Raw genomic sequence first — 27,871 nt, forward strand, 5'->3', positions numbered from 1 at the left:
CCTTAAAGTTGGCACTGTGAAAGGCTATCTCGCGGCGCTATCAATCTTCAAGCGCACTGCGGAGGAACCATCATATTTCAAATTACCCTTAGTAATACAATTTCTCAAGGGATTAACTAATGTCTATCCTCCAAGGCAATTCCAAGTTCCCTTATGGGACTTAAATTTAGTCTTAAATTTCCTAATGGGTACTCTTCGAACCACTCCACTCTTGTTCGCTGAGATTTCTCACTTTTAAAACTGTCCTATTAGTAGCACTAACATCTGCTAGGAGGGTGAGCGAATTACAAGCTCTATCTTGTAAACCCCCCCATACAATTTTCCATAAGGACAAAGTTGTCCTACAGGTGAAGCCTAATTTCCTCCCAAAGGTGGTTTCTGAATTTCACATCACTCAGAAAATGACCTTACCTTCGTTCTACCCTCCTCCCCATCCGGGGAAAGAGGAAGAAAGGCTACATAGGCTGGACCCAAGGCGAGCTCTAAGCTTTTACATCAGCAGACTGGCTAGGATTAGGCAAGCAGACCAACTGTTTGTAGGCTACTCAGGTCACAAGTTGGGACTACCCATAATAAAACAGACCATTTCCAGGTGGTTATTTTGGCCAATCTGGAATGTTACAAACTGGCAGGGAAAGAGCCCCCTCAGAATCTTAGGGCTCATTCAACCAGGGGTATCGCAGCCTCTTCGGCCCTCCAAAGAGGGGGTACCGGTCCGAGACATATGTGCGGCTGCCACATGGTCGTCCGCACATACATTCACAAGATTTTACAACCTGGATTCCTCCGCTAGTGAAGAGACCAGATTTGGCAAAGCCGTATTACAATCGGTTCATTCCTAGAAGGGATACATGACATTCTTACTCCCACCTCCAATTACATGCCACTGCTATGGGAGTCTATCTAAGATAAGGAATACGTCAGAGGACACAATCCCTTCGAAAACAAGTTACTTCTTACCTGGTAACGTTCTTTCGATGGGATGTTCCTCCAACGTATTCCTTATCGCCCCTCCCATCCATCCCCCCAGTAATACTTCCCTTGTGGTTGCAGCTTGCGCTCCTTCAAGGTCAATAGCCAATTCATGCAAGACTTATCTTATGCTACAAAAGGGAACTGAGCAACAGATGCCGCGCGTGGCTATTTATGGGCATGGTGACGTCGGCGCCGATACGGTGGCTGTCGAGGGACACCAACTCGGCTGACGTCGACGCGCAGCGCCCCCTACAGAGAGAAAATTTCCGAGGTCAGCAAGCTGGAGACAAATTATCTAAGGGGTCTTCCCAAACATAGCTACGAGAACAGTTTTTACCAACTGGTAATCTTGCCTATCAGTATCATTCAACTCCATCACAGCCATTCTGGGGGGAGCTTAGAGATTACGACCCATGGAACAAACTCACTTTCACATATACCTTGTATATAAACTCCAATGTACCCAGCCAATTCAAAATATCAGTTTTAGCATCAAATACACTCACCAAATCCTTGGGGAGACGAGGCTTCCTGAATGTGGAGATTTCAGACGTGGAAGACTCTGAAACTGAAGAGTCGTCGAGACAACTTTTTCATATCATACTCACTCTGCATCGCCTTCCCTCCGAGTGGCATTTTCTGCCTTAGTTCCTTTTCTTGCATTTCAGACTGAATCTCCAGTTTTCTAAATTCAAGCAGCATTTTCTTTTTCTCTATTTCTAGAACTAGCTCTGCTCACATGTCAGTATGCAGTAGCACTTATTGGGTGTGTCTTTGCACAGAATGGAATTACCATACCAAATAATCTTGGACCCAAATAAACCGGACAGACTCAAAGAATATGGCAAAGTACTACTTTATTATCAGCTCAATAAAATAGGGAAATATGCCATACAACAGATTGTAATCCAATCACTCTGTTACAATTCAGGTACACAAAGGCTTTATACCTTGATATGTGTCAGCTATGATGTCATCCTACATGGAAAATAAATCCCATCAGACTGATTGGTTAGGGGAACATACATACCTATAAGCTTAATTAGGTGTTAGTAACATGGTTGGCTGCCCCTTATCTGGTAGGCATGCCTTGAACTTCCCCCTAACTACGTATGATACAGACTATACCAGCATAACAACAGCAAATCGGCTTCTGCAACAATGTATGCTCGCCATTGCATAGGCCCTTTGATTGGTTGGAATGCCAACCTTGGACAGTTGGTGTTAGTAGCACGCAAGCAAATCGAAAACCAGGTGCAGAGAACATCAGACTACTAACCACTTGCCCAATTAGTCTACCATCTCTCATCTCCCAAGCCTTCAACCAAGGCTTCTCCTTTGTACTTGACCTTGCTGGATGTTCTCTTATCTGGAACTTTAAGGGGAGTTAAGGTACATAGTTATCTTCGCCTGAAGCTCATGAATAGGCCTTCTTTTCTGGTCTTAAACCATGTGTGAAGAGACCACGATTTTGTCCATTGCATCTTTTATTTAGTGCTATTTCATTCAATTATCCTGAGTGTTATTACACTGTTCGTCCTCTAGAGACTTTTTGTTCCGTCTCACATATGGTTTGTCGCGTCTTTAAACGTCAATACTTAGCATTCACAAATGTTCGCTCATTTACTTAATCTAAGAGAAATACATCCTGTGTACATTGCACGCACTTGCGCGGTCTGATTGACACAATGCTTAGTAAGATTCTTGTTTGTCTCCCTTCTGTCTCCCCTTCCTTGTCTTGTTGCACCTAGAAACACTTGTGTACAGGCGTGTTATAAATGACTTATCATATCATACATTGCTTATGCCCTTTGACTCCCCTTGTACTCTTCAGTAGCTTTTTGCTGTGGCATCCCTGGTCTCTAGCCAACAGTTAATGCACAAACTTTATTTCCAGCCTCTGTCCGCTCTGCAGACCTGGTCTCCCTCCTTCGAGCTTTTTGCGTACTATTGTTTAGAGCCAACGTTCATCTTTTCAACATGGCCACTTTACCCATGTTCTATTTTCTATCGCAGTAAGCTTCTATGTGACTTGTCTACCTTGTATTTCTGCGTATATACATTTACTAATCATCTGATTACTTTTTTTGTGTGTATATATGGTTTCTTCTCACTTGTATATAGGCTTACTCTTGTTTCTTCAGTTACATCTTCATTCTTTAAGTATTCTTATCGTTTCAGTGCGTCATTGTATCTTCTCCTTATGACATCATGTTGCACCTGTTAGGTACTCTTTACAGCTCCTCGATATTCAGTGGCTTTTGCAAATCTCCTGCTACCACTTCATTTCGAGGGTACATTGGGTATTGTTGTCGGAGTACATAACATCTCTCATACCCTCGATGCAGTATTGGAATAATACCAGTGTCATGCAGAGTGTCCTCTTGTTATACATCCAATAGGTCAGAGGTGAGGGGGTGAGGCCTATCAGTGACATGCACGTCTGCCTCGCTACATTTCCCCTCTAGTCGAGTCCTTGACTACCTCCTATTCCTCAATTCTCTTAATTTTTCTGCAGAATAATTAGTTCTGGATCCATATCTTAGTCACCCCCTCAGGTCGCCTGCATTCTTGATGTGTTCATCCATGCTCCAGATCATTTGGCAGTACTTCCCAATTGGTTGACAGAACAACCAACACCCTACATAGTTCTTATCATCCTTCGGGTAACACAACTTTCTTTCAGGTGCTCACGGGTGGTGTTTTGGGTCTGCGTGTGCTCATAAGTCGCAGGATTCACATCAATCATTACCTTCATCCCATTTGCTTTCTTTGCTGTCTTCTTGCACTGTCCTATGAATATTCTTATAAGGCAGAATCCTAGCAACACTAATACTAGTATTGCTCCATATAGTCTGAAGGCATTTGCAAACCAGATTGGAACCCAGGAAAACGGGTACGAAAGCCAATCTTCGTTCTCGGTCTCATCTACTTCATCTACCATCTTCGTATGCAGGGTTGACAGCATGGTTATTGCTTCTCTCAGGGTTTCATTTTCTCCATTATGGGCATGTGTGAGCGTACAGCAAGAAGGCCCGATCTTGGTGCACAGGTCTCCATCCATTGCTCTAATTAAGTCCAGGTCCTGCCTGTTCTGGATGGTTATGAGTCTGATGGCTCTGTTCTTTTATGATCGCATTAAATCCTTTTATTGTTGTGTTGATTGTTTGTAGGCAGCTCCCACCAAGTGATCTGTAACCGCTTGGCGTTTGCTGCAGCCTGAATTCCTGGCATGAATGTCTGTAAATATCACTGCCAATGTATGCTCATCTGGAATGTCGTGATAAGCTTCTATTGATTTTGCTGAAAAATAGTTCTCCCTCTTTCATCGAATGAGGCTAAGCAATTTTATCTTCCTCAGATGCGCATCCATTTTTGGGAAGTTGTCAATATGGAGATCACTTTGGGGAATTACCAATGCAGGAGCATGTATGATCACCATGGAACACGTTCCCGCCCCAATTTTTACGCAATTGCATGTAGGCCTTGGATCCACACGTCCAATAATGATCCACCAGCACAGCAGTTCCTCCATTCATTGCTGGTACATCAAATATTTGATTGCATCCTTTATGTTCTCCAACCGGGATCAGACCTTTGTTTTTGAAACACAGTGCCACATTTTTCATTGGTAGATCGGATAATGGTTCTGCTGCATTTCCAACCCATATTAGAAATTTCAAATACTTGGTTGGTGCGGTCATCAAAAATGTGCACTGCATGCTAGAATTCCTTCTTCCCATCCTGTACTGGTGGTAACTCATCCATAGACAAGTAGCTGAGGTCGCTCCCAGCATCCTGGCAATCCTGGCGTTTCCTATATATCTGCACAATTGAACCTCATTTGTTCAGCAAGCCTTATTTTTTCTCTACAATCATGGATGAATATATGAACAGTTTGCTCAACCAACGTCTTTTTCCATCTTCTCTGTTTTTATGTAAGCATCTTCATATGGAAACAATTTCTTTGATCGCCATCGTAGGGTTGCCCATCTTCCTTCGAATTACCTCTTGTTGTGCACGCTGCTAGATGGCTTAGACACTTTGCATCACGTGTCGGTATTTTCTCTTGCAATTAATGTTCTGGCTGCATTCATAGCATAAGGGATGAGATAACTTACATATTAGCTTTCATCTGACGTTCTCCCCCCACCTCTCCCATCGGCTGATACCACATGTTCTTTAAATGAGCTGAATTGTACAGTTATGAATATACCTTCATTATCTTCCCCAGCATCTCTTTTAGATTGAACAATTTGTTCAGAAATATCAGAGCAAATATTACTTCTACCTTTATGAAGGATAGAAAGAGAATGATTCATTCTCAGATATGTCACTTGCATTATAAAACAATATCTAACGAAATGTAAAGAGCATAAGAAAATAAAAACAACACAAAGGCAAAATGTAGTTGTAAGAAGTATTGCAATACTATTCAAATGCCACATTGTCTCTTTGTTAGTGTATGTTTTATATACTTGAAAATTCCAATTTTTAATTTACTGTGTTCACCTTTAGCTACTTTACAAATTTGTACTTTTTATAACGGGACCTGGATTATTATAGCTATAATAACTCTACAAATGATAGGACTGTTTTTTTTAGTATTTCCCAAGAGCTGGATAGGTTTGTACTATATTAAAAAAAAAAAAAAAAGCATGCAAAATGCGTGCAACGTATCAGGCAACATAGAATATGTTGTGCAATCTTTGTATCATGTTTTTTAATGTTCAATTTACTTTTAGTTCAACTGAGAGTTCTGGAACTGCAGCCAGTCCATTCATTCCCTATTGGACTTAGGACATGTTCGTTTGTTCCAGAGTGTTATTTAATCCATTGATTCTTTATCTTTGCCATTGATAGCCAACACATAACTTCTTCTCTTGCTTCACTGTCACTGGGTGCCGGAGGGGCCGAAGTCTCTCCTTTGTAGCGCTTTGTGTCATTCAAGTGCAGGTAGGCTCGCCTACTTTGTAATTTCACAGCAGTTGTGGTGACCCCCTCGACTAGGTGTGGTCCCCAAAAATGGGGGTTCCTCCAAGTATGAATGAAACTTTAAGTACTTGATCCCCTCAGTACAAACTACGCTGCTTAAGTGAGTCTATAAAATCAGTTGGTTGGTTGTCTTCCTCAGTCTTGTTCTACCCTTTCCTCCAATTGTTGATCTGTTGAGAAATAAAAGAAATCCAAAATGTAACGCAATGCACTCCTAAATATAAGCTAAGAAGGATCTTAAGTTTGAGCAGTAATAATAAGTCATTAACATTTAAGGTGCGGGGGAGAGAAATCAGTCCTGGCACGTGGACTGAACGATACTAGTAGGCAAGAGAAAGTTCCCAAAAGTAGGAAACTCTGCATCCCCTGCACTCTATCACGGGCCAATACATAGCCAAGGATTTGCCAGTAAAATACTGAAATGTTAAAACAAATTTTATGTCAATAGGGCATTTTGAGGTCATTGTAAATACATCACTCATTCAAGTATAAATTCATAGTACAACATTGTTAAAAAAATATAAATGTAATAATGTGACCCAACACGTTTCAAGAAAATGTCTCTTCATCAGGGGTCCAGGCTGGACATTAATTCTACAAATAATCAGAGAAAAAGTACTTACACCAAAGTAATCCTTAAATTGTTTCAAGTTAATCTCCTCCTTTACAGAAAATCATCCAACAAATAACATTCGAAGAAATGTCTACCTGATATAGATGTCCTGGAAGGGCTCATCCCAGGGATGTGGAAGTATACATGTGTTGGGTTACCTTCCCGGTTACGTAAAAGATGATGATTTGATGAGATTACCTGTCATATAAGAAAGCGTCAGATGTCTCAATTTAATTATATTACATATGCATTCAAGACCACCTGGTGTGGCCGTATGTAAGAAATTGAGAAATCCATCCTCTCATGTTCATGATATGTGAATAATCTTCCTCCTATCGGTGGAATTTATGTTCAAAGCACACACCCTACCTAGGAAACACCTCACGCACGAGATACCTGCAGCGCATGTTATCGGGGTGTGTACATAGACCTGAATAGGCCTTGTTTTCTGGTCTTACACCAAGTACGAAGAGACCATGATTTTGTCCATTTCACCTTTTATTTAGTGCCATTTGATTGTTATCCTGGGTGTTATTACCCTCTTCGACCTCTGGAGACTTGGTTGTTCCAGCTCACATATACTTTTCTGCATCTTTAATCGCCAATACTTGACATTCACAGATGTTCGCTCATTTACTTAATCTAAGAGAATTATGTCTTGCATGCATTGCTTAGCCTTGTTGACTCCCCTTGTACTCCTCAGTAGCTTCTCGCTGTGGCATCCTTGATCTCTAGCCAACAGCTATTCTTTGTTCATGTACAAATTTGTATTCGTAGCCTCTGTCAGCTCTGCAGCCCAGGTCTCTCTCATTGGAGCTTTTCCCTTACTATTATTCAGAGCCAACACCCATCTTTTCAACACAGCCACTTTACCCAGGTTATATTTTCTACTGCAGCAAGCTTCTATGTGACTCATCTACCTTGCATGTCTGCATATATACATTTACGTACCTTCTGTGTATATATGGTTTCTTCTCACTTGTATGTAGGTTTACTCTTGTTTCTTCAGTTACATCTAAATTCTTTAAGTATTCTTATATCGTTTCAGTGTGTCATCGTATCTTCTTATGACATCACTTCACACCTGTCAGATTCTCCTTACAGCTCCTCGATATTTAGTGGTGGTTGCAAATCTCATGCTACCACTTAAGTTTGAGGGTGCATTCGGTATGGTTTCTGAGTGCATGAAGTCTCTCGTACACTCGATGCAGTATTTGAATTATACCAGGTGTCATGCACAGTGTCATCTTGTTATTCATCCAATAGGTCGGAGGTGAGGAGGTGGGGCCTATCAGTGATGTGCACGTCTGCTCCTCTACATTAGACGTTGATAGGGGTGAGCTTAGGCGGTTTGGAGGTGGATCAACAATAACATTAGCATCCACATAATCATCTACCTCATGGATGCGTGACCTGGTGCTCATGGCTTGAGGACGCAGGAACGCTGTGCTCCAGCTGAGATCCTAGGAAGTGATCCTGTACGAAGTGAAAATCTGAATAGATTGAGAAGAACAGCTGACCATTCTCCACAATCGCACATCAAATCCGACTTGAATTGGAGTAGACATTCCCAGCAGGGACCTTTGAAGAGAGGCATCCCTGGTCGCGCAAGATGGCGGACGGACTACAGAGCACGAACTAAAGCGGGGGAGGGGTGGAGCACCGCTGAAATTTCTCACTTTGCCATAGCCTGCCTGGGCTCATGCGGAGCCCACTGCTAACAGACCACCAGCAGACACTGAGTGCGGCTCTGACGGCCCGCGGCTAGTAAGGTGTAAAGCGGAATACTGCCACACGAAGGAGAGCTGGGACCGGAGCCGTTGCACCGGCTGACGGGGCAAAGCCACTCTTCGCACAAGGGTGACGTGCGCACCGGCTGGGGCCATATTGACTGGTGCGTGGCTGTAGGGGAACGGGCCCATCCATAAAGAAGTTCGAGCTGGCCCAGTGCCCCGGCCTACCTACAACACAAGAGCCGTCCTGAGGGAAGCCACAGAGGGGACATACAGAGGTGCGCGGAGTGATCTGCCCACCCAAAAACAAGAAAGCAAAATCGTGCGCCGCATCGGCCGCGAGACCATTGAGATCCCCAGAGAGACCACAAAAACTGTTGCAAGGTAGGCGGCTGGGGCACACAGAGACATCAGCGGGCCTCTTATAACAAACTGAGGCTGCACACGCGCACCGGGACATGGAATCAGACCGCTAACGCTATGCGGATCTCGGTCTGCCCAAAACAACAAAGAAGCGTTGCAGTCGCGCTCCCAGTCCATACAGCTCTCATGAAATAATGCCATAAAGTACACAATCTGTGTGCTAGTTTCCACTGAGACACAACGTGCGCGTCGCTCAGGGACAGAACAGAAGGCAACAAGGAGGGGGGTGGAGTGATCGAGGCGGCGCTGCTGCGAAACACACAAACTGCAGGCCACAGTAGATCGGGCCTTGGAACAAACGATTAACCCTACTGAGGCACTAAACCACATAGCTCCACTAGGCACTGAGGCACTATAGGGCCTGGTGACTGTGGGCAAGCTGCGCACGTCACACCGCAGATAAAGGGGTCGTGCTGCCAGACACCTGGTACGTTTAACAATGGTATTTGTATTTTATTGAATTTATATTGCGTTTTAATCCAAAACGCTTATGGTACATGGGCATCGGATGTGACATACATGTGAAAGTTCCGCGACGCAAGATCGTTCCAAGTGGCGCACGACAGTGAGAGCACGTGGGCACCGCCAGCAACTTTACACCAAACAACAAAGCCCCTAATTTACAATGTCCACCCCAAAAAAGAAGACGAAGACGCCGATAATGGACTCTTTAACTACGTCCAAATGACGAACTGCCCTGCCAGAAACGGCGGTTACAACAGGGGCCCAGAAGGAAGCAGAAACGGACAACCGAGACGGGCAGGTGCTGGAGGGCATAGATGCACTGCGAACGTTCATAGACACTAAAATCGACGAGGTAAAATCAGATATGTAATTAATGAGACAAGATGCGCAAAATTTGGCAGAAAGAGTGACCACTGCTGAAACTGAAGTTTAGGAAACATCTGAAACCACGAAGGACCTAAAGGCCACAGTGTCTGAGCTGGAGAAGAGAGTTGCGCAACTGGAAGCCAGATCGGAGGATGAAGAAGGAAGGGCTAGACGCAACAATGTCAGACTGCTGGGCATTCCGGACGGAATAGAGGGACTGAACCCGACTGGATATGTAGAATCTCTACTACAACAGGAGATAGGTGCGGGAAGGCTCTCGCAGGGCTTTGCAGTGGAAAGGGCCCACAGGTCCCTGCAAAAAAGACCGCCACCGGGATCATTTCCCCACACGATGATTGCAAAAATCCTTAACTTCCAGGACAGAGAGATCATACTCGTACACTCCAGAGAAGGTGGAGCAATTGAACGCGACAACTCGAAGATAACCATCTACCCCGATTACACACCCACTGGACAAAGAGCTAGGAACTCCTTCGTCCCAATCAAGGCCAGGCTTAGGCAGCTGAATCTGAAGTATATGCTACTGTACCCGTCCAGGTTAAAAGTGATTCACAAAGGGCGCTCAATATTCCTGGAAACACCTGCTGAGGCCAACATGTGGCTGGAGCACAACAACTTGGCGAAAGGAGACAAACCAGTCACTTGAAGGGAGCTGATGCTGGACAAAGGAGCGACCATGAGTGGACATGATTGCTCCAAGTGACTGTTGACAAAATGGTCCAAAACTGTTCTGTATCCTTTAGTAATGTTAATACGTTGCATGAGCGGCTGGAGACATGCTCGGGCTCTCAACCGGGACACTCAGTCCTAGCCCCGCGAAAAGTAGAGTCTAGGCCTGGTGCCCATGCTAGTACACCCGTGCTTGAAGCCCTGGACAGGGCAAGACAGCGCAGGGGCGCTTGAGCGCTGCGTGGGAAGCGCAGACGCTGGGTGCGTTTGTTTGGATTTTGGTTTTGTTGGGTTTTTTTACGGTTTGAATGTCTTTGAATTGAGTATGAGAGGCGAGAAGGGAGTCCCACACATGGGACACGGATGGGGTGGGTGGAACAGACGCCAATTATGGTGATCCCAGGGAGGTGGATGTCAAAGGTACATGAAAGGACAGGGTGGCAACTATGGGAAACTACCACAAATAAACACGACCAGAGTATCGACCTGGAATGTGTGAGGGCTGGGCTCCTACCTGCTTAGAAACAGAGTGAAGTCATTTTTGCATAGAAAAAAGGTGGCCATAGCCCTGCTCCAAGAAACCCACCTTACGGCTGAAGCCATTTCCAAACTGAAGGAGTGCTGGGTGGGGCAAGGCCACGGAGCCAACTATTCCAAATATGCAAGGGGTGTATTCACCTGGATAAACCCTGAGGTGCCTTTTCGATTTTTGGGGTTAGAGGCAGACAAAGAGGTGAGGTATGTGATCATCTGGGGCTCCATTGAAGAAACAGAAATTTGCATAGTGAATGCCTACTTCCCAAATCATGGTATACCCGCACATCTTCACACACTGTGCGCAAATCTGACCCAACACCGAGAGGGCTTCTTCATCTGGGGGGGGGGACTTCAACTGTGTCAAAGACCCAGAGCTTGACCGATCAACACCCCCACCGCATCGCAGGTACGCGGCACCCCTAGCACTGGCAACAACACTTACCCAACTTGATTTGGTGGATGTTTCGAGAAAACTACACCCCACAGATAGGGGGTACTCTTATTTCTCCTCCCCCCATAGCCTATATACATATATATATGTAAGGATTGACTAGATCTTTGTAGATAAAGCACATGTACCGCAAGTGGAGTCTGCACAATACCTGAGTATATCATTTTCGGACCACTCGCCACTACTAATACTCTGGTCATTGCAGGGCCCCAGACCCCCCCATCCCGATGTGGCGAATGCCCACTGAAACGCTGAAGGACAGGATGTTTAGGGAGGACCTCTGGGAAAGATTAACAGAGTTCATAGATACTAAGAAGGGAACTGTGGACAGGTGGAGCACGATATGGGAAACACTAAAGGTGGTGATGAGGGACGAAATTATAGCAGGAGCGGGCGGAATCAGGAAAGAGTTGAGAACTGAATTGGAGAGGAGGGAGGAGGAAATAAAATTGCTTGAAGCTAACACGCTGGGGTCCAAGGAGGAGGAGGGGACACTGGCAGAAGCACAAAATGGTTGTCAGGAAGCGGGGAAACTATCCAAGTACGACTACATCACACGCACTCACAGAGCACACAAGGAGGGAGACAAACCGGGCAGATTATTGTCGTGGCTGTGTAAAAGGGAACATCCAAGGCACGTAACCACCGAAATAAGAGATGAGACTGGGTTGCCACACAGGACACAACAATCAATCAATGACCCCTTTGCTGCCTTTCACAACACATTGTATGCCCATGATGCTCTGATACATCTGGATGACATAAAAGGCACTCTGGAGGAGATATGGCTCCCAAAATTACGTGATGACCAGCGTACAGCACTAGATGAGGCAATCACTGCAGAAGATATAACTGATGCCATCAGATCCTTAGCTACTTGCAAAGCCCCAGAAAGCAATGTCCTCCCTTCGGAGTTCTATAAAGCTTACAAATCTTCTCTGACCCCGCTACTGCAAGATGTGTTTTGAGAAGCATATGAACTGGGGACCTTACCGGCCAGCATGAGAGAGACACTCATAGTCCCCATACTCAAGCCGACCAAATCGGTTGACGCTTGCGACTCATATCGACCCTTGGCAATGCTCAATTACAATGTGAAAATATTGACCACAATATTGGCCAAACGCTATTCTAAAGTTTTAGGCAAACTGATACACAGAGACCAGAATGGCTTTGTACCCGGCCTCAACACAACGGCCAACCTACGCAGACTGCAACACGTTGTGGCACAGACAACGGAATCAAACAAGCCATTAGCGATACTTTCACTTGACGCAATCAAAGCGTTTGATTCCGTATACTGGGAATGGCTGGTAGAGGTACTAAGGGACTTTAGGTTTGGTGAGGGGTTTGTGAGATGGGTCAAAGTACTATACAAGGACCCGACAGCCAGGGTAAAAATGGGGAAGATGGTGTCATCAGCCTGGGCTATACAGAAAGGCACCAGACGGGGCTTCCCGCTATCGCCTATGTTATACATCCTAGGGCTCGATCCAATCGCAATATACTTCAGGAAACAGTTTTTTGGACGCTGGGATACGGGTGTGGGGAAGCTCCCCTGTAATCTCCCTCTATGCCGACTATGCCCTATTATACGTGAGAGAACCACATGTAAATGCTCCCGTGATGCTGGACGTGCTAGAAAGATTCTCAAGTGTCTCAGGGATATGCTTCTCCAAGGAGAAATCCTGTATATTCCCACTGGCAGGGCTAAGGGGACTAGACATAGATGACCTACCGGATGTGGGCATCCGATGGCAATTGGACACGTTCAGATATTTGGGAGTTACGGAGCTCAATGAGGTTCTGGTCCAAACTCCCGTTTTCGATGATGGGCAGGGCATCAATCACCAAAATGATCATTCTCCCGAGATTCCTATACTTTTTCCAAAAAATATGCTATTAGATTAAATCACCTTTTTTCGGACACTAGAGACACTGCTAAGGGAGTTTGTTTGGGGTACGACCCAGCACAAGATGTAATTGTCAACACTGATGCTGCCCTACAAAGCTGGGAGCATACAACTGCCAGACCTTGAAAGGTACTACATGGCGGCACAACCTAGCCATATTGCTAAGTGGCTCTCGGATTAACCTTCTGCCGAAACGGGGCTCAAACGATCTTTGGTCACCCCGACGTACTTGAAAGAAACGCTATGGTCCCCGCTTGCAGGCCCTGGCAATACCCAATGGTTGTGAAGCTGGGTAGACAAATATGGAAGAGGGCCCAAACAATACACAACATGAGGCGCCCCTACTCTCCCGATGTCCCGATCATGGTAGATGTGTGTAAAACAGATGATGAACTCTCCACTGCACAACACTGGGAGGGGCAGGGACTGTATACGTGGGGTGACATGTACAATGAAGGGAAATTCAGAGAATTTGAAGAAATATGTGAACAAGATGGGTTGGCTAAGGGACATTTCCTCTGGTATCAGAAGAAACATGTGGCCAAAAACAAGTGTGAGTGCTAGCTGGAGGAACTGACAGAGATGTACGGGTTGGGAGATGGTTGTAGGCCTGTATCCAGGATTTACGGTCAGCTGCTGGATAGGACCAACCCCAGAAGCGGGATCTTGAAAGAAAGATGGGAGAAAGACCTAGGGGAGCCTATTACTGACGAGGAGTGGCAGAGAGCATTGATGCACCCCAAAGAAGTGTCCAGGAATGCCAGGCTCAGATTAATCCAGCTGAATGTCCTAAACAGGACCTATATGACCCCACATAAGGTAGCAAGCTTCAATAAACAGGTTACACCTACATTCCCCTGGTGTGACGGGGGGGAGGGGCGAACTTGATGTACATGTTCTGGGGATGCGAGAAGGTGCAGAGTTTCTGGGTCAGGGCAGAGCTAGCCTGCAGGAAAGCTGGTCTGACAAGGTAAAGTTGGTCCCTGAAAGAGTGCCTCTTGGGCACGTATCCCAGATTAAGCAAATTCAAACAGGCTGTAAAGCTCATGGACCTGGCCTGCGTACTGGCAAAGCGAGCAATTGCTATGGCATGGAAATTACCTGGGGGCCCAACAGTTTACAAAATGGGACAAAGAACTGGAGAGATGGGCTGCGGCAGAAACGGAGTCCTGGGAATCAGGTAATAGCGGAGAGGAAGGGGAGCCCAACGTTACTTTTTTGAGGCTTGGAAAGCACTAATACGTGATCTGTTTCGTCCTTCAGACGACAAGCCACCCTGAACTATCGTACTTCACATACAACACAATTGACGATACAAATGGTGACTAGTAAATTAGCTGTTCCCTCATGTGTGCTCCCTGGTACATGTACTTGACTTCCCGATAAGCTCTCCCGCTCGCAGGAAAAAGCCTGTTGTGACAATATACATTGAAAGAAGACAGTTATGGTTCTTGTTATTAAATACTGTGATTACGAAGAAAGCAATGTAATGCATATGATACTGCTTATAATTGATTGTATTTTTCTTTACACATATCTTTTAGTTTTTCAACAGTAAGATTAATAAGAGCTTCTGCCTTATAGTTTTCCATAGTGGACATGTTTTAACATTTACAGTATAGTAACTAGCCTTGGGGATGGATTGTTTGAACACACTGCAACCAGGAGTAAATGTAATCCAACCTGCACAAATCCCATCGGCTGTAACACCAGCATTAGGGGAGTTTACCTAAAGTCCACTTGAGGTAAGACTTCATAAAACTATCCCAATGGCATACAGGTCCCCAACTCTTAATATTCGTATGTACTACTCATGGAACCTTGGCATAGTGGCAGAGCAAAGCAAAAAGTGGTAAATTCCAAAAGTGTGGGAACTCCTGTCCCCTGCACACTGTCTATGGCCACACTTTGGGAACTTACCACTTTTTGCTGTACATAAAACTACGGCCCATGTGCCAGGGTCGCTACTTCTCCCCTGCACCTCAAACACATTTTGCATTACCGACACTTGCTTCTAATATTCTATGCGTTATTTACAAGGGAGTGCAGTGTTTACCAAAATACCACATGGAGTGGCCGAGAAGTCAGGCTTATCAGAATATGAAGATGTGAGCTGTAGGTAAGTACACTGAACCCAGTTAGTACAGTAGTCCAGAGAAACACTTACACTAATACATTTATTTTAAAATATATATGTATTATTTACAAAAGGAATATCTTAAAATACTTGGATCACTTAACCAACACACAATTAGGATTACTTCTAAATGCTTTTCAAAACGCCACTGCTTAGTTGGTAGTTGCTCGCGGTACAATTGTTAGAGTTTGACGCTAATGACAGTTCTACAGTATGATCTGTACAACCGCGTACTCACACACAGATATATGGTAATTGTATTTAGTTAGCAAAACCACGATAGCTCAGGGGCAACGTGCTCATCTTAGAACCAAGATGATGTGGAGCATCACAGGTACGATCCCCGGGTCCGCTCTTAGAAACCTCTGGGTATTAAGCACGTTATAAATAACCCATTACAATTACACAAGATAAAAGTCTTTTAGAAAGGAGAAAGGTTGGTTAGTCACACAGTAGAGAGCTAACGGTTCGAGAGGTGTTTTCTCGGCAAGCTAAAGCTTTAAGTCTTATCCCTAACTCTATGCAAAAGTCAGTTCGGAGCGAGCTCAAAGTCTTACGAAGCAGCAGAACAGCAAAAGTTCCTGTGGATACTTTCAGTCTCTAGATAAAGATGCTAGAAGAATTAACACAACATTGGAAAACCTGTTAAAAGGACTCACTAAAGGGATGCAAGCCGGCAACTTAGGTAAGAGTGGATACCCTGGACACGTCTTTATGCACTCCAACACTCTGGAGCGACTTCTTGGTTAAAGGTAAGCAATACCTTTTCACCCCACAGTACCTTAGGTTAGAAGGAATGCTTGTGGATGGATTCTCCTCTGTGCAGCAGCGATGGACCCGGTGTCTGGATTCTGTGGTCTGGTGCCGAAAGGCAGGACACTGAATGGGATGTCTCAGCAGCAGTCTTGAGAGAGTACCTCTTGCAGGGATTTCTTTAGCTTCTCTGGTCAGTCTGTGGTTTTAGCGCCTTATTTTCAGCACCAACAAAGGACTCGATTCGTCCAGTCAATTTTCTTCGATTCCTGGAGCCTGCACTCTTGCGAGGGGGGACTTGGATGAGTCAGATTGTGTCTCTGGAGGTTCACCTGGAGCTCAGAAAAGATTTGGACGGATTTGGCCTTGGCAAGATGTTGCACTGCGATTGGGTCGGAGGTCTCGTGGTATTCGCGGTCTGCAGCTCTAGAAAGGCACTGCACCTCGGGAGAAGGCTCAGATAGTAGTTAATCTCAATGATGGTTGGTCACACCAGCCAAAGGGAAGGAGTCCTCTTCGGAGCTCATCTGTCGCATAGAAAACGGGATCAGGACAGCAGTGGTCGCTTCAGTGTTGCAAAGGGTCTACAGGCACTCTTCTGCAATCTCTCCTCTGCAATCTATCCCAGCAATTTATAGAAAGGGGTGGGTGGCTGTCCAATCAGGATAGCCAGACGCCCAGTCGGAGCTGGTTCCATTCAGGCACTCAGGCAGACAAAGGGCATGGTAGTGAAAAACTCCTCCCCCACTTCCTGCTTGCCCACACGGGAGCCTTTGGCGGGGACACCCAAGGGTTCCTGCCAAAGGCAAAACGCACACGCAGACCTCCCCCTCCCAGAATGGTAAAAGAAGGGCTACCAAAGAACAACCATGCTAGAAATGGTGAAAAAAGAAAGGAACCACCATGTTAGTACATAGGGGGCCCTATTGTGCACAACCGGGACTGTGAATACCGTCTGTGGTATAAAATAGCACAATAGTTGGCTAGAACACATCCACTGCCACCAGCCATAACTAGAGGGTTGCCTGTGTGACTAAAAAGTCACAGGAGCAGAGAGAAGGGGATCCTGCGTATCCCGTTGGCACTCCACATAATGCAGTGGGTGCCAATCTCTCAGAATATACGGTTATAGGAGGGGGAATTCAAAGTATTCCTCTATCCTTAAGAACAGTAGTAAGTAAGGATAACGAAAGAATCTCGAAGGAGCTGTGTGCTGCAAAAGTAAAACACAGATGCCTTAAGAGAGATGGAGGACAGTAGACTCCATAGTAAGGGTAAAATACAGAGAACAGAGTTCCAAAAGACAGAGCACATAAGAAGGAATGAGTGGAAAAAAGCTCCATTCATTCAGGTTATAAAGAAAAAGGTCCAGAAGTACAGCAAGGAGTGCTCGGGGTCCCACTCACTATGGGAGGGCATGAAGCATAAAAATGATACATTTCCCTAACACTAACCCATTTCTGTCCTTGGGATGGAACACCTCCGCATTGGGAGTCTGCACAAGATTGAAGTTGAGAGATTAACATCTTCTTGTGCTCTAGAAGTCTACTACTGTTAGTATTGCAGTATCCTATACATAGATGTACATTCACGGTGTGTGTGTTAGGCTATATATCGTAAAAAAACCTGACTGTATTTTAATATTCATTTTGTCGACGAACCCAGCTCTAGAATAACAACGGATCATTGTGCAACAGGGTTCTCATTTTGTACACCTATATTCACGTCCAAACGTGTACTTTGCATGCATAGGCTTGTTTATTTATTTAAGCTAATACATGGACACGTTCTGATTCTAAGAACACTGATGCTGTTATGGCATTTCCCTTGTTGCTCTCACTTTTGAAGTTAAGAGTTTAACTTTTGGTATTCAAATAAAACTCATGGTTTTCATTATGAGCCGGTTGCCATCAGCAGCTCACTAATCCTGAAAGCCGATAACACGAGTGCCTTGGAAACCTTGTGCTTAATGTTGTAATCCTATTTTCATCCCATCCCAAAGTTCTCTGTGTCCGGTCCATGGATGAATTCCACAAATATCATTTGATGCAAGTTTTATGTTTTTGTATTTCAGTGCTGCTCTGGAAACTGCCCGGCATGTGATCAGATGTGTGGAAGAACTTTAGGATGCCGGAACCACAAATGCCCTTCAGTTTGCCACAGAGGTAAAACTCACAGCAGATTCCAATAATCCAGAATGTCAACGTTTCTTTGCACTTTCTTCAGAGAGAAGAACATAAGTCACACATCCAATTTCATGTAACTTAGTTTTATTATAGGGTGCAGCAACGTGTTATGTATCAGCCCTTATGCATTCTGTTACAAAGAATGGTTATATCTGTGGGGTGTTTCAGAGAATTATTCTTAAAGCGTAATGATGAACTTGCAACCACTGCTACCTATGCACCAGTCTGACCTAATCAAATGGCCTGTTCTTAAGCAAAAGGCATAGATACGTTTATGCAGCAGCTGAGATACTGACCAATATACATGGTGGCAGTTACACAGTTAGAATAAACATTACTCTATTCAATCAATGTAATGCTCCCCATCCATGATTATATTGTAACAGCTTGCAAAGTACTTCAAGCCCGCAAATCATTTCTCTCCTGCAGACCTTGGAGCACGCTGGGTTTCCCCAGATGGTTTGGGAAGTCACAAATGGTATAGGATTTATTTTCCTTCAAAGCTAATTTAGGTACGCTCTCTGCACTGCTTATTTTGTCAAGGAAACCAGCAATACATTCCAGACGCACGCACACATTATGGGTTGTGATGTTGTGTGCTTTTCTAAACTGTTACATCAGAATTCCGTTGTGGTTCTTTTGCTAACTTAATGAATTCCCCTTAAGTTTTGGGTTTAATCGTTTTTATTTTTTTTTGCTGTTCGAGGGACATCTACTAAGACTACCCTGCAGCTGCATTGTTGTTTTCTTTTTTGATGTTCAGCCTCTAGTAACACACACACTAGAGCACACCTGAGCTGTGGTACTTCCAGAGCACCTCATTTGGTCTCAGGGCAAGGAAGATTCCACACCCAGAAAGTTAGTTTCGGAGTACAGTGCTGGCAGGCTCATATACTTTTAGTTGCACCACTAAATAGTATTTAATTTCAATTGGTAGCTATTTTCCCTTATATGCTGTCAAAATGACTACCAAAACGTTTTTGAAAGTCGTAAAACTGTAACTGTTTTGCTTTTGTTTGGGCCCTCCTAATTTTGTTGGACCTGGGGACTGCTGGGAAAGATTTTCATTTTGCAACTTTCCCTCCATAGTTTCGTATGGAGCTCTATTCGATTTGCTGTTTTTATCCAACCCTGAATTTTTAAAAGTAAGTGAAGCTTTCAGCACATTGTTAGATGGAAACTGATCAGTCCTTCAGACTATCCATAATGGGAAACTGTTTCCCTTTTGAATTCATGTATGTTCATAGTGCGCACAGCTACATTATCACTCGGGTGAGGATAGTCCTTATGGGGTCTTGCACTTGCCCAGGTAAATTGTGACTTTTCTGAGCCAATGCGTCTGTGCCTTGGTGCGTGTGCGCATGCACGTGTGTTTGTGTGGAAGGAGGAAGGCTGGAACTGTCTAGATCCAGTCAACATCACTGGTGCCAGGAGGTCTGCTACTGGGGTGGTTGTGAAACCAGTAGTTGTCCCTGACTAGACAAATACTGGCTGTTTGAATGGTGCAGATACTTACCATTGGTGAGCTAGGACTTGCTTCCAGCCCGGAGTTTGGATACGAGGAGGAAATCTGCAGCTCTTCTTCATATCAACCCTTGAAGAGCAGCATGGTGAAGATCCAAAGACTACAAGTGGCCCAGTATCCCTTCCTTTGTATGGCCTGGTGAAGCCCTGCTCCTCTACCTGATCTCTGAAGACCCTGAGCGATGCTTCAGCCCTTGGACTATTGGGACCAACTATTTTTGATGCCTTCTGGAAGATCCAGTGCATCCCAGCTTTTGGAAGTGTCCCTGAACTGCCTGGTGAACTGGTTACGAACCTTCGTATTTGCCAGCCTCTGCCACAAGTCTCCTTCTCCCTGAATTTCACCTTCCTACCTACAAGGAAACCTGTCCTGGAGCAGCTGTTGTGACCGCGATTGGATGGATGCCTGTCGTCGCCTGAAAAATGTGGCTGTCGCTGGAACCCGCCTCCCACCATCTCGTGAAAGGTCCTGAGGAGGCCTGCATCCTTGGATTCTGCATTTCTTCACCGAAAGGGGTTGCATCTTGCATTCCACTCCAACCGGAAAAATCCTCCAACCCGCAACTCCTGGGCTCCTCTCATTAGAACACAGCGGAAGGTCAAACCCTCAGAAACCCACAGATGATCCACGAAAACATTTGGGGAAATTCTGAGTCAGGCGGGTAAGTAAGCATCAGTGTGCCTGTCCACACTGTCCTCCATAGGATAACATTGTAAACATGTCCCTTTATCTCCAATTTCTATTCCACTCTGATAAAGAGTTTTACAAAAGTCCACCTTAGGTGGGACTTTAGAAGACTCACAGTTGGGACACAGGGCTCCAAATCTTTGCATAGGCCTGAACCAGATACATTTTGTTGGTAGAAATGGCTGTGCAGCCAGGGTTAACTTAAGAGCAAGGTACAAAGAGCTTAGTATAATCATAGGCCAAAGAAACACTGACACACTAAAAGTTATATCAATTTTTTTAATATATATACACTAAGGTAATTCTTCAGAAAGGTAAGTACTATAAGACACAATAAAAAAACACTCTATTTACAATAAGTAAACACTTTGGTAATACTTTGACAATGGCAGTATGCAATTTAAAAGGTAAGTAAAATACTTTTGTAGTAATTGTTTTAGGTAAAATCAATGAAACAAGACCATTTCATCTAAAAAACCCCGGACATCCTGTCCACTCTCTCATCCTCTCCTGCTCTTCTCTGCTACCTCTGGCCCCCCTGCAGCCGCCTCTCCTCCTTCTTTCTCCTCCTTTTCTCTGTTCTCTGTTCTCCAATGATGAGATTTCTAGACCAGTCCGATCAATGAAAATCCCGTCAAAACAGGTTCTTCCCTGTTCGTCCAAAACCATCAAGAACCATATTGACACCCTCGCTCCTGCTCTGGTCGACTTCTGCAACCACTCCTTCACCACTGGAGCTTTGCCCTCCCCCCCTGAAGCACTCTCTTGTGCACCCTCTTCTCAAGAAACCCTCAGCCGACCCCTCCTGCACGGCTAACTATCGCCCGATCTCTATCACTCCTTTCCTGGGCAAACTCCTGGAAAAGCTGACCATCTCCCAGCTTAGCCTCCATACTGATTCTGTTGGTTGTCTCCACGAACATCAGTCTGGCGTCCGAGCAGCCAGAAGCACAGAAACTGCTCTCCTGAACATCTGTGAAGACCTTCTCTCCAACCTTGATTCTAATCTCCCCTCTGTCCTCATCCTACTCAATCTCTCTTCTGCCTTTGACACGGTCAACCATGCCATCCTGCTCAACCGACTCTGTGATAACTTGGGTATTACTGATCAGGCCCTGGCCTGTCCGACCCTTTTTCTCTCCAACTGACCCTACCGGGTCCAACTTGGGTCCTTCCTTTCCTCTATTTCACTCTCTACCTGTGGTGTTCCCCAGGGGTCTAATCTCTCTCCCTGGCTTTTCAACCAATACCTGGCACCCCTTGCCCACCGCATTGCTGCTCTTTGCTCCAACTTTCAGTACTATGCAGATGACACTGAGCTCGTTTTCAGGCTCCCCTCTGCCACCTCTTCTCCCTCTCTCGTCTCTGACTGTCTGCAATCCAGTATTGGTGTGCCGCAAACAACCTCTGCATAAATGCCAGTAAGACAGAGATCCTCCTCATCGGCACTCCTGCACCTTCCTTTCCTGTCACTCTCTGTGAGGCCTCCCTCAGCACTCTTCCTGCTCCCACCTGTGAGGCTAAGAACCGCAGGGTCATCTTCGACTCCACGCTTTCCTTTTCTCCACACATCTCTGACGTCTCGAAGTCAAACTACCAACTGCACCTCTGCAGAGGTATTCTTCCTTTCCTCTCCTTTCCACTAGAAGCTCTCCGTCTCTAGAGCTCTGGTTCTCTCTAGGCTGGACTACTGCACCAGCTTCTTTCTAAATCTTCCTTCTACTACTCTCCGCCCTGTGATAGTCATCCAGAACAGGACTGTGAGTCTTGTCCTTGGCCTCAAGCCCATGGATCGTATCTCTGCAGCCCTGAAGTCTCTTCATTGGCTCCCAGTGGCTGCAAGGATTAAGTTAAAGACCCTCTGCATTGTCCACAAGGCCTTCTGGGGCCTGGGTCCGCAATACCTTCAACTCTCCCTTCCGAAAAAATACCTTCCTACTTGCGCTGATTCTTGGGGCAAAAGAAAGAAGGGACACTGCAATGGGTCTCACAACAGCGGTCGAGTGAAGAGGCTCCAGGCAAAGAATTCTTTGTGGTTCTGTGATTTTGGCACCCTTTTCAAAGCACCAGTGAAGAACTGTTGCTGCCCGGTTGATTAATCTCGCTTTCTCGGCCCAGCACTCTGGTGACGGGACTTTGAGGAGTGGTACCTTGCCTCTGGAGGTCCGGAAGGAGTCCTCCAAAGTTTCGGGAGGATTCGATCTTCGGAAGGCGATGCACTGCACAATGGCCACAGGTGCCAGGCGTTTTGCAGCTGGTGAAGGTCACAGCTCGTTGTGGGATGGCTTCAAATGCAGGTTGTCTTGAGACTGATTGGACCCACCAGTCTAAGGCAGAGTCGTCCTTTTTGAGGCTCTACGGACGCTTGGAAGAAGGGGTCGGACAGCAGCGATTACTCGAAAGGCATCTCCAGTCAAGTCATCTGGAAGTGGCTGCTGGCGTCTCGCCACTTCCTCCTTGTCGATTCTTAAGTTCCAGTGGTCATCTTGTTCTTCAGCTTCAGGATCCATGAATCTTATGCAGGAACCCAGCCAATCAGCACTGATGCACCATTCAAATTGTGGGTGGAGGCTTCCTTTCAGGACAGCCAGCTCCCCAGTTGGAACTGATTCCAGGCAGGCACAGCAGAAGACAAAAAAACAGCAGAGTTTCTGAGCCCTCCCCTGTTCCCTGTCCTCACTGACACACTGAAGCATTGTCAGGCTTCACAAAGGATCCTGCCGAAGACAAAATTCAAACCAGGCCCCTCTGCCCTGCATGGCAGAAGAAAGACCAAGAAAAGGACAAGTCATCTTGAATTAGCGAAGAAATAACACTTTTGCCATTTTGGGTCCATAGTGACTGTTCTGTGAATTACTGCAGCCTGGGAGTAAAAAGTGCACAAACATATGTAGCATAAAACCACTGCCACCAGCCATTCAGATGAGCTTGTCAGTATAACCATAATGAACTATTTGTATAACTGGCTGTCGGCATTGAATTATTGTTTGCAATACTGTGTAGACTCTTTGAGGGCTCACTTAAGAATAAGACTTGACCGCCCTCCACTCTACCTTGATTGGGTTTTGGCTAACCTATCAGAACTCCCTGTTCATCATAACTAGGGTGACCTCCTAAATTCTCTCCACCAGGCCAGATTCAAGAAATCCATCTTAACACGGACGAATCCCAAAGCACAGAAGATGCCTACATGAAGAGAAATTGTGAGGGAACGGTTCTGAGACCAAATCTATGCTTTGGGTGCTGTACATGTGCTCGACATAAAAAACCAAAAACTGGCGATCCCTTACATTGACTGAGGCCCTGCCATATTATAAGCCCCCTGGGATCTCCTGCTCCCTGGAAGCCTTGCTGACCTTGCTACAGTATCGAACACTGAGCAACCCAACTAAGCCTTAGACATTTGGGGATGTACTCATATTCGGTAAAGGTGGGTTCACTGAATCCATCTTTGCTGAACCACGTTCGCAGATCTGTGCCCTGTTGACAACTCTGCAGGGTAAACATAGTCAAAGAAATCATAAGATGGCACACAGCTAACTCAAGGTAAGTAAAACCCATATACTTTTTAAAGGAGCTACCAGCAACTTAAAGGTAAATATAATCAAAGGCAGACTTATTATAGTCAGGCTAACAGCAAGTCAGGGGAAGCAAGACCCAGTTGGGGCACTCATTCATTTATATCCAACAGGAACAGTAAAGTGAAGCCAACAGTATTACTTTTGGGGAAGGGGCACAACCAATTCACAGGTGAGTATAAACAATCTTGCATATACTTTTCAGAATGGCACAACACACATTCAAGGTAAGAACCTTTGTAACTGTTCCCTCTCAGAGTTAGTTACCAACCAACATTTTTACTAGTAAGTACTTTTAAACATTTGTTATACTTTTCAAGACAGAATCCTTTTTTTATCCGGTCCTTCCCTATTCTATTGCACAAGTTCACTCGGGGGGACTCTAGTGGTCTTGGAGCCAGCTGTAGGCAGGGTGAGATAGGGTTCTGGTGAAGGAAAAAGTCAGAGTTCCTGTGGAAGACTGTTCAAACAAGTAAGTAGTTCACTTTACAGTTAGTTAGCGTCTAGGGACTTCAGACAAGACACCATAGGAGGATTACATCAGTGGGCCTGGGTGAACTGGATGAGAGGACTCCCAATCACAAGAAACATTCCAAAGTTTTACAGAAATAACAAAGGCTTAAGGTAAGTAAATACCCCAGCCAACAAAGTACCTTAGCACGGAAGAAGAGTTCCAGCAAGAAAACTTCACGATCTGCAGCCAAAAACCTGGTCTTTGAATTCCTTTTATGATGAAGACTGTAGAAAGGACTCTGCAAGGACTTTTTCAGCAGGGATCACGGAAGGCTCAAGGCAAGAGGTTCTTCACATGGTTTACTCCGCACAGAAGAATAGGTTGCAGCAGGGGAGACTTCAGGATCTGCAGCCAAAAACCTGGTCGCTGAATTTCTTGTCATGAAGACTGAAAACAGGACACTGGAAGGGCTTCTGCAGCAGGGATCAACGGGGGAAGGCTGCAGGCAAGAGTTTCAACGCGGCTGAATGCGGCTCAGTGGTTTTGGCACCCTTTTCAGGAGTCGGAAGAAGACTGAACATTGCAGATTGGATTCTCGTAGTTTATAATGTCCATCACTTTGGTGAGGGGACCTTTCACGTCTCTGGAGGTGAAGCAGGATGTCACCAAAGTTTCAGCTCGATTCGGAGGACCATGCACCGCACAATAGCTTGAGGTCCCAGGGTATTGCAGCCCTGCAAGGTCGCAGCATGAGGTCTAATGGGTCTGACCTGGCTCTGGGTCGGGGTCGTCGTTTTTGGATTCACCAGGTCGCTTGGCAGGAAGGGTAATTGCAGGATCTGCTTACACAGCATGCTCTCCTCTTTGAATTCAGGTTCAGTGGTCGACTACTTCTTCAGCTTCCAGGATCAGACTTTTATGCAGGAACCCAGCCAATCCAACAGCCTTGCAACATTCAGACTTGGGGGTGGGGGGGCGGTGGGGAGGGGGTTTTATTAGTCCTTTCAGGACAATGCCTCCCAGTTTGAACTGGATTCTCGGAGTCAGGCTGGAAGACAAAGGACTGCAGACTTTTGGACTCCTCCCTCGCTTCCTGCATTCACAGACACTCTGAAGCCTGGGTGGGCTTGACCGATGTCTCCCAACGAAGATAACAAAAAGGGTTATCCCCTCCTGGAGGTCAGGGAAAGGACCAAGAAAGGACAAGGAATGCTAAAATGGCAAAAAAAGACGGGCCATTTTGGTAAGATGAGCACCCAAGGGTGCCTTTGCGGGGGCTGTGGGAACAGTGTCATGCCTCACTCACCTGTTGGGCATGGTAGCAGGAATCCATATGCGTTTAGAACGGCAGCAAAACCGTTCTATAACAAGTGGAGACTATTCTCTAAACTTCCTGCTAAACGATACTGGATTCCTACATCTAAATCACATGATCGTTCTGGAACACATCAGTCACGTGCCTGCGGCACGTATTTAGGTCCTTTTTTCGGAATGCTCCGCGCTTCTAATTGTATCTTCTTCCTTGCGTGCAGTTCGTTTACTCGCGAACCGCGTTTTCATTCCAAGCCTTCCAAGAGTTTTCCCTCTTCATTCAGGCTCCTGGATATAGCCTGATTCAGCAATTCCGCTGAGTCTTCCATTGCCGCCTTCGGTACTTCATGGAGGCGTTCCCAAATCAACGGCTGTATCCCGTGGCATTTTCCAGTTGACCGCTGTTCCGCGCGGAGGCTTCCAAGCCAGCTGCGTTATTCCGCGGGACTTTTCCAACTGACTGCCGTTCCGCATGGTGGCCTTCCATACCCAGCTGCTGTACCTACAGAGGAGTGCCGCCTTACCTACGAATCTGTCCATGTTGATTACGGATGGGTCCTGCCTTACATCCATAAGTTACAATTCTTTACGCTGCTGTGTTTCCAAGCGCAGTGAGTTCTCCATGATACTTCCGGAGTTACGGGAGTAACTACTGGTTTGTTTAGTTTGGTTTCCATGAGCATTGTGTTACTGAGTACTACATCCCAGACAGGATTTAAGTTCTTTTCAAGGGTGAATATCGCATTACCAATAGAGGATAATTTCAGTTTGAACTTTTGTGTTCCATATTATTCAAGGGTGAATAACGTACTGCACACCAGTGGAACCTGAATAGTACACCCTGCTGGAGATACCAGGATTATGTTTTGTTATGACTTGTGCACTGAACTAACAAACGCTTTCCAGAGTGCACCAACCTGACACTAGCTCGGCCCTCGTTCCGTTCGGGATTAGCTCCCTACTAACTCTTCCCCTCCTTGCCGTTGTGTTGTGTTGCATTCATCTGGAGCATCACGGTTCATCTTAACTATCAAGTCAACTAATCATACAAGGTTAGTGTGGAAATAGTGGAAATTAAGGGAGGCCAAAGTTGAAGCTTCTAGTATTTACCATTTGTTTTCTTGTACACAGATTGGAGACTGTGCATAGTTATTCATCCTTTCAATTGATTCCTCACTCTGGCTGTGTTATTACATCAGGCAGTGGGTGTCATCAATGGAAAGGATTCTTCCTTGAGGATTCTTCACTGAAGGTTAAGAAGAATCGGATCCTTATTGTATCCTTTATGTAAATACTACCTGTATCCTCTTATGGTATAATCGCTCTAGAGAATCAAGGGCGGCATGTCAAACAGCCCACAGTAAAGGTGCTCAAATTTAGTAAAAAGGTTCACTGCTGCCAGCATTAAAAGCTTGTCCCTGTAACAGAAATGTTAGTTAACATGATAAAGGGGATACATTGCATCTCCTCAGCGCTCCGCATAAGGTGAGATGGGCTGGTCTCACCTAAATAAAGTTTAGAGAGGATAAAATGTCCTTTCTATCCTTGGGAACTGTAGTTCTAACAAGGTTAGGCAGAGAAAATTAAAAGGGGAGCCCAAAGGGCAACCCCGCAACAAGAGGCAATTTATGCCAAAAGTTGTCAAGTAGGATAACATTAAAAATACACTATGGAGAATCTTAAAAATAACACCCATAAAAAGAGTAAAAGATGTTCGAGGGGATTGGGTCCTCCAACGTATTCCATATCTATGACAGGCAATGTCCACAGCTGTGCTGCTTCGGAAAATCTTTGGCGTCTGCGTCCTGCGTCGATGACGTCGATGCGCCGTCCCCAAGGACCTTCTCCGACGGCCGACGTCACCCGATGTGATAAGTAGGACGCACGACGCCCATAGCCTCAGTTCCGTTTTTTCCACGAACGTGTTTGCTTCGTGAATCTCGGTACGCCTCGACTCGTTGGAGTTGCTGTTTTCTATTCTCGGTTCGTTGAACCTGTTCGGTTGGTTGTGAAGACCTGTTCGTGGCGATGTCTTTCTCATCTTCGACCCCGCGTCCGGGCTTAAGAACTGCGGGGACT

The 27,871-nt window shown here is 45.5% G+C and overlaps 1 protein-coding gene across 3 annotated transcripts in view; it reads left to right on the top strand.

Moving 5' to 3' along the window:
• NFXL1 (nuclear transcription factor, X-box binding like 1) overlaps positions 1-27,871 on the top strand; it is a 1,058,117-nt gene that overhangs the window by 465,654 nt on the left and 564,592 nt on the right. For all 3 annotated transcript variants that reach the window (XR_011282282.1, XM_069631709.1, XM_069631710.1), the window contains exon 12: positions 18,126-18,216. Coding sequence is in view for 2 of the 3 variants with exons in the window: in XM_069631709.1 (XP_069487810.1) it covers positions 18,126-18,216 (91 nt within the window). In the remaining variant the exon portion in view is untranslated. The remainder of the gene's footprint in view (positions 1-18,125; positions 18,217-27,871) is intronic.

Source organism: Ambystoma mexicanum, chromosome 6q, assembly GCF_040938575.1.
Source record: "Ambystoma mexicanum isolate Mex_15411 chromosome 6q, UKY_AmexF1_1, whole genome shotgun sequence".
Taxonomy (NCBI): domain Eukaryota; kingdom Metazoa; phylum Chordata; class Amphibia; order Caudata; family Ambystomatidae; genus Ambystoma; species Ambystoma mexicanum.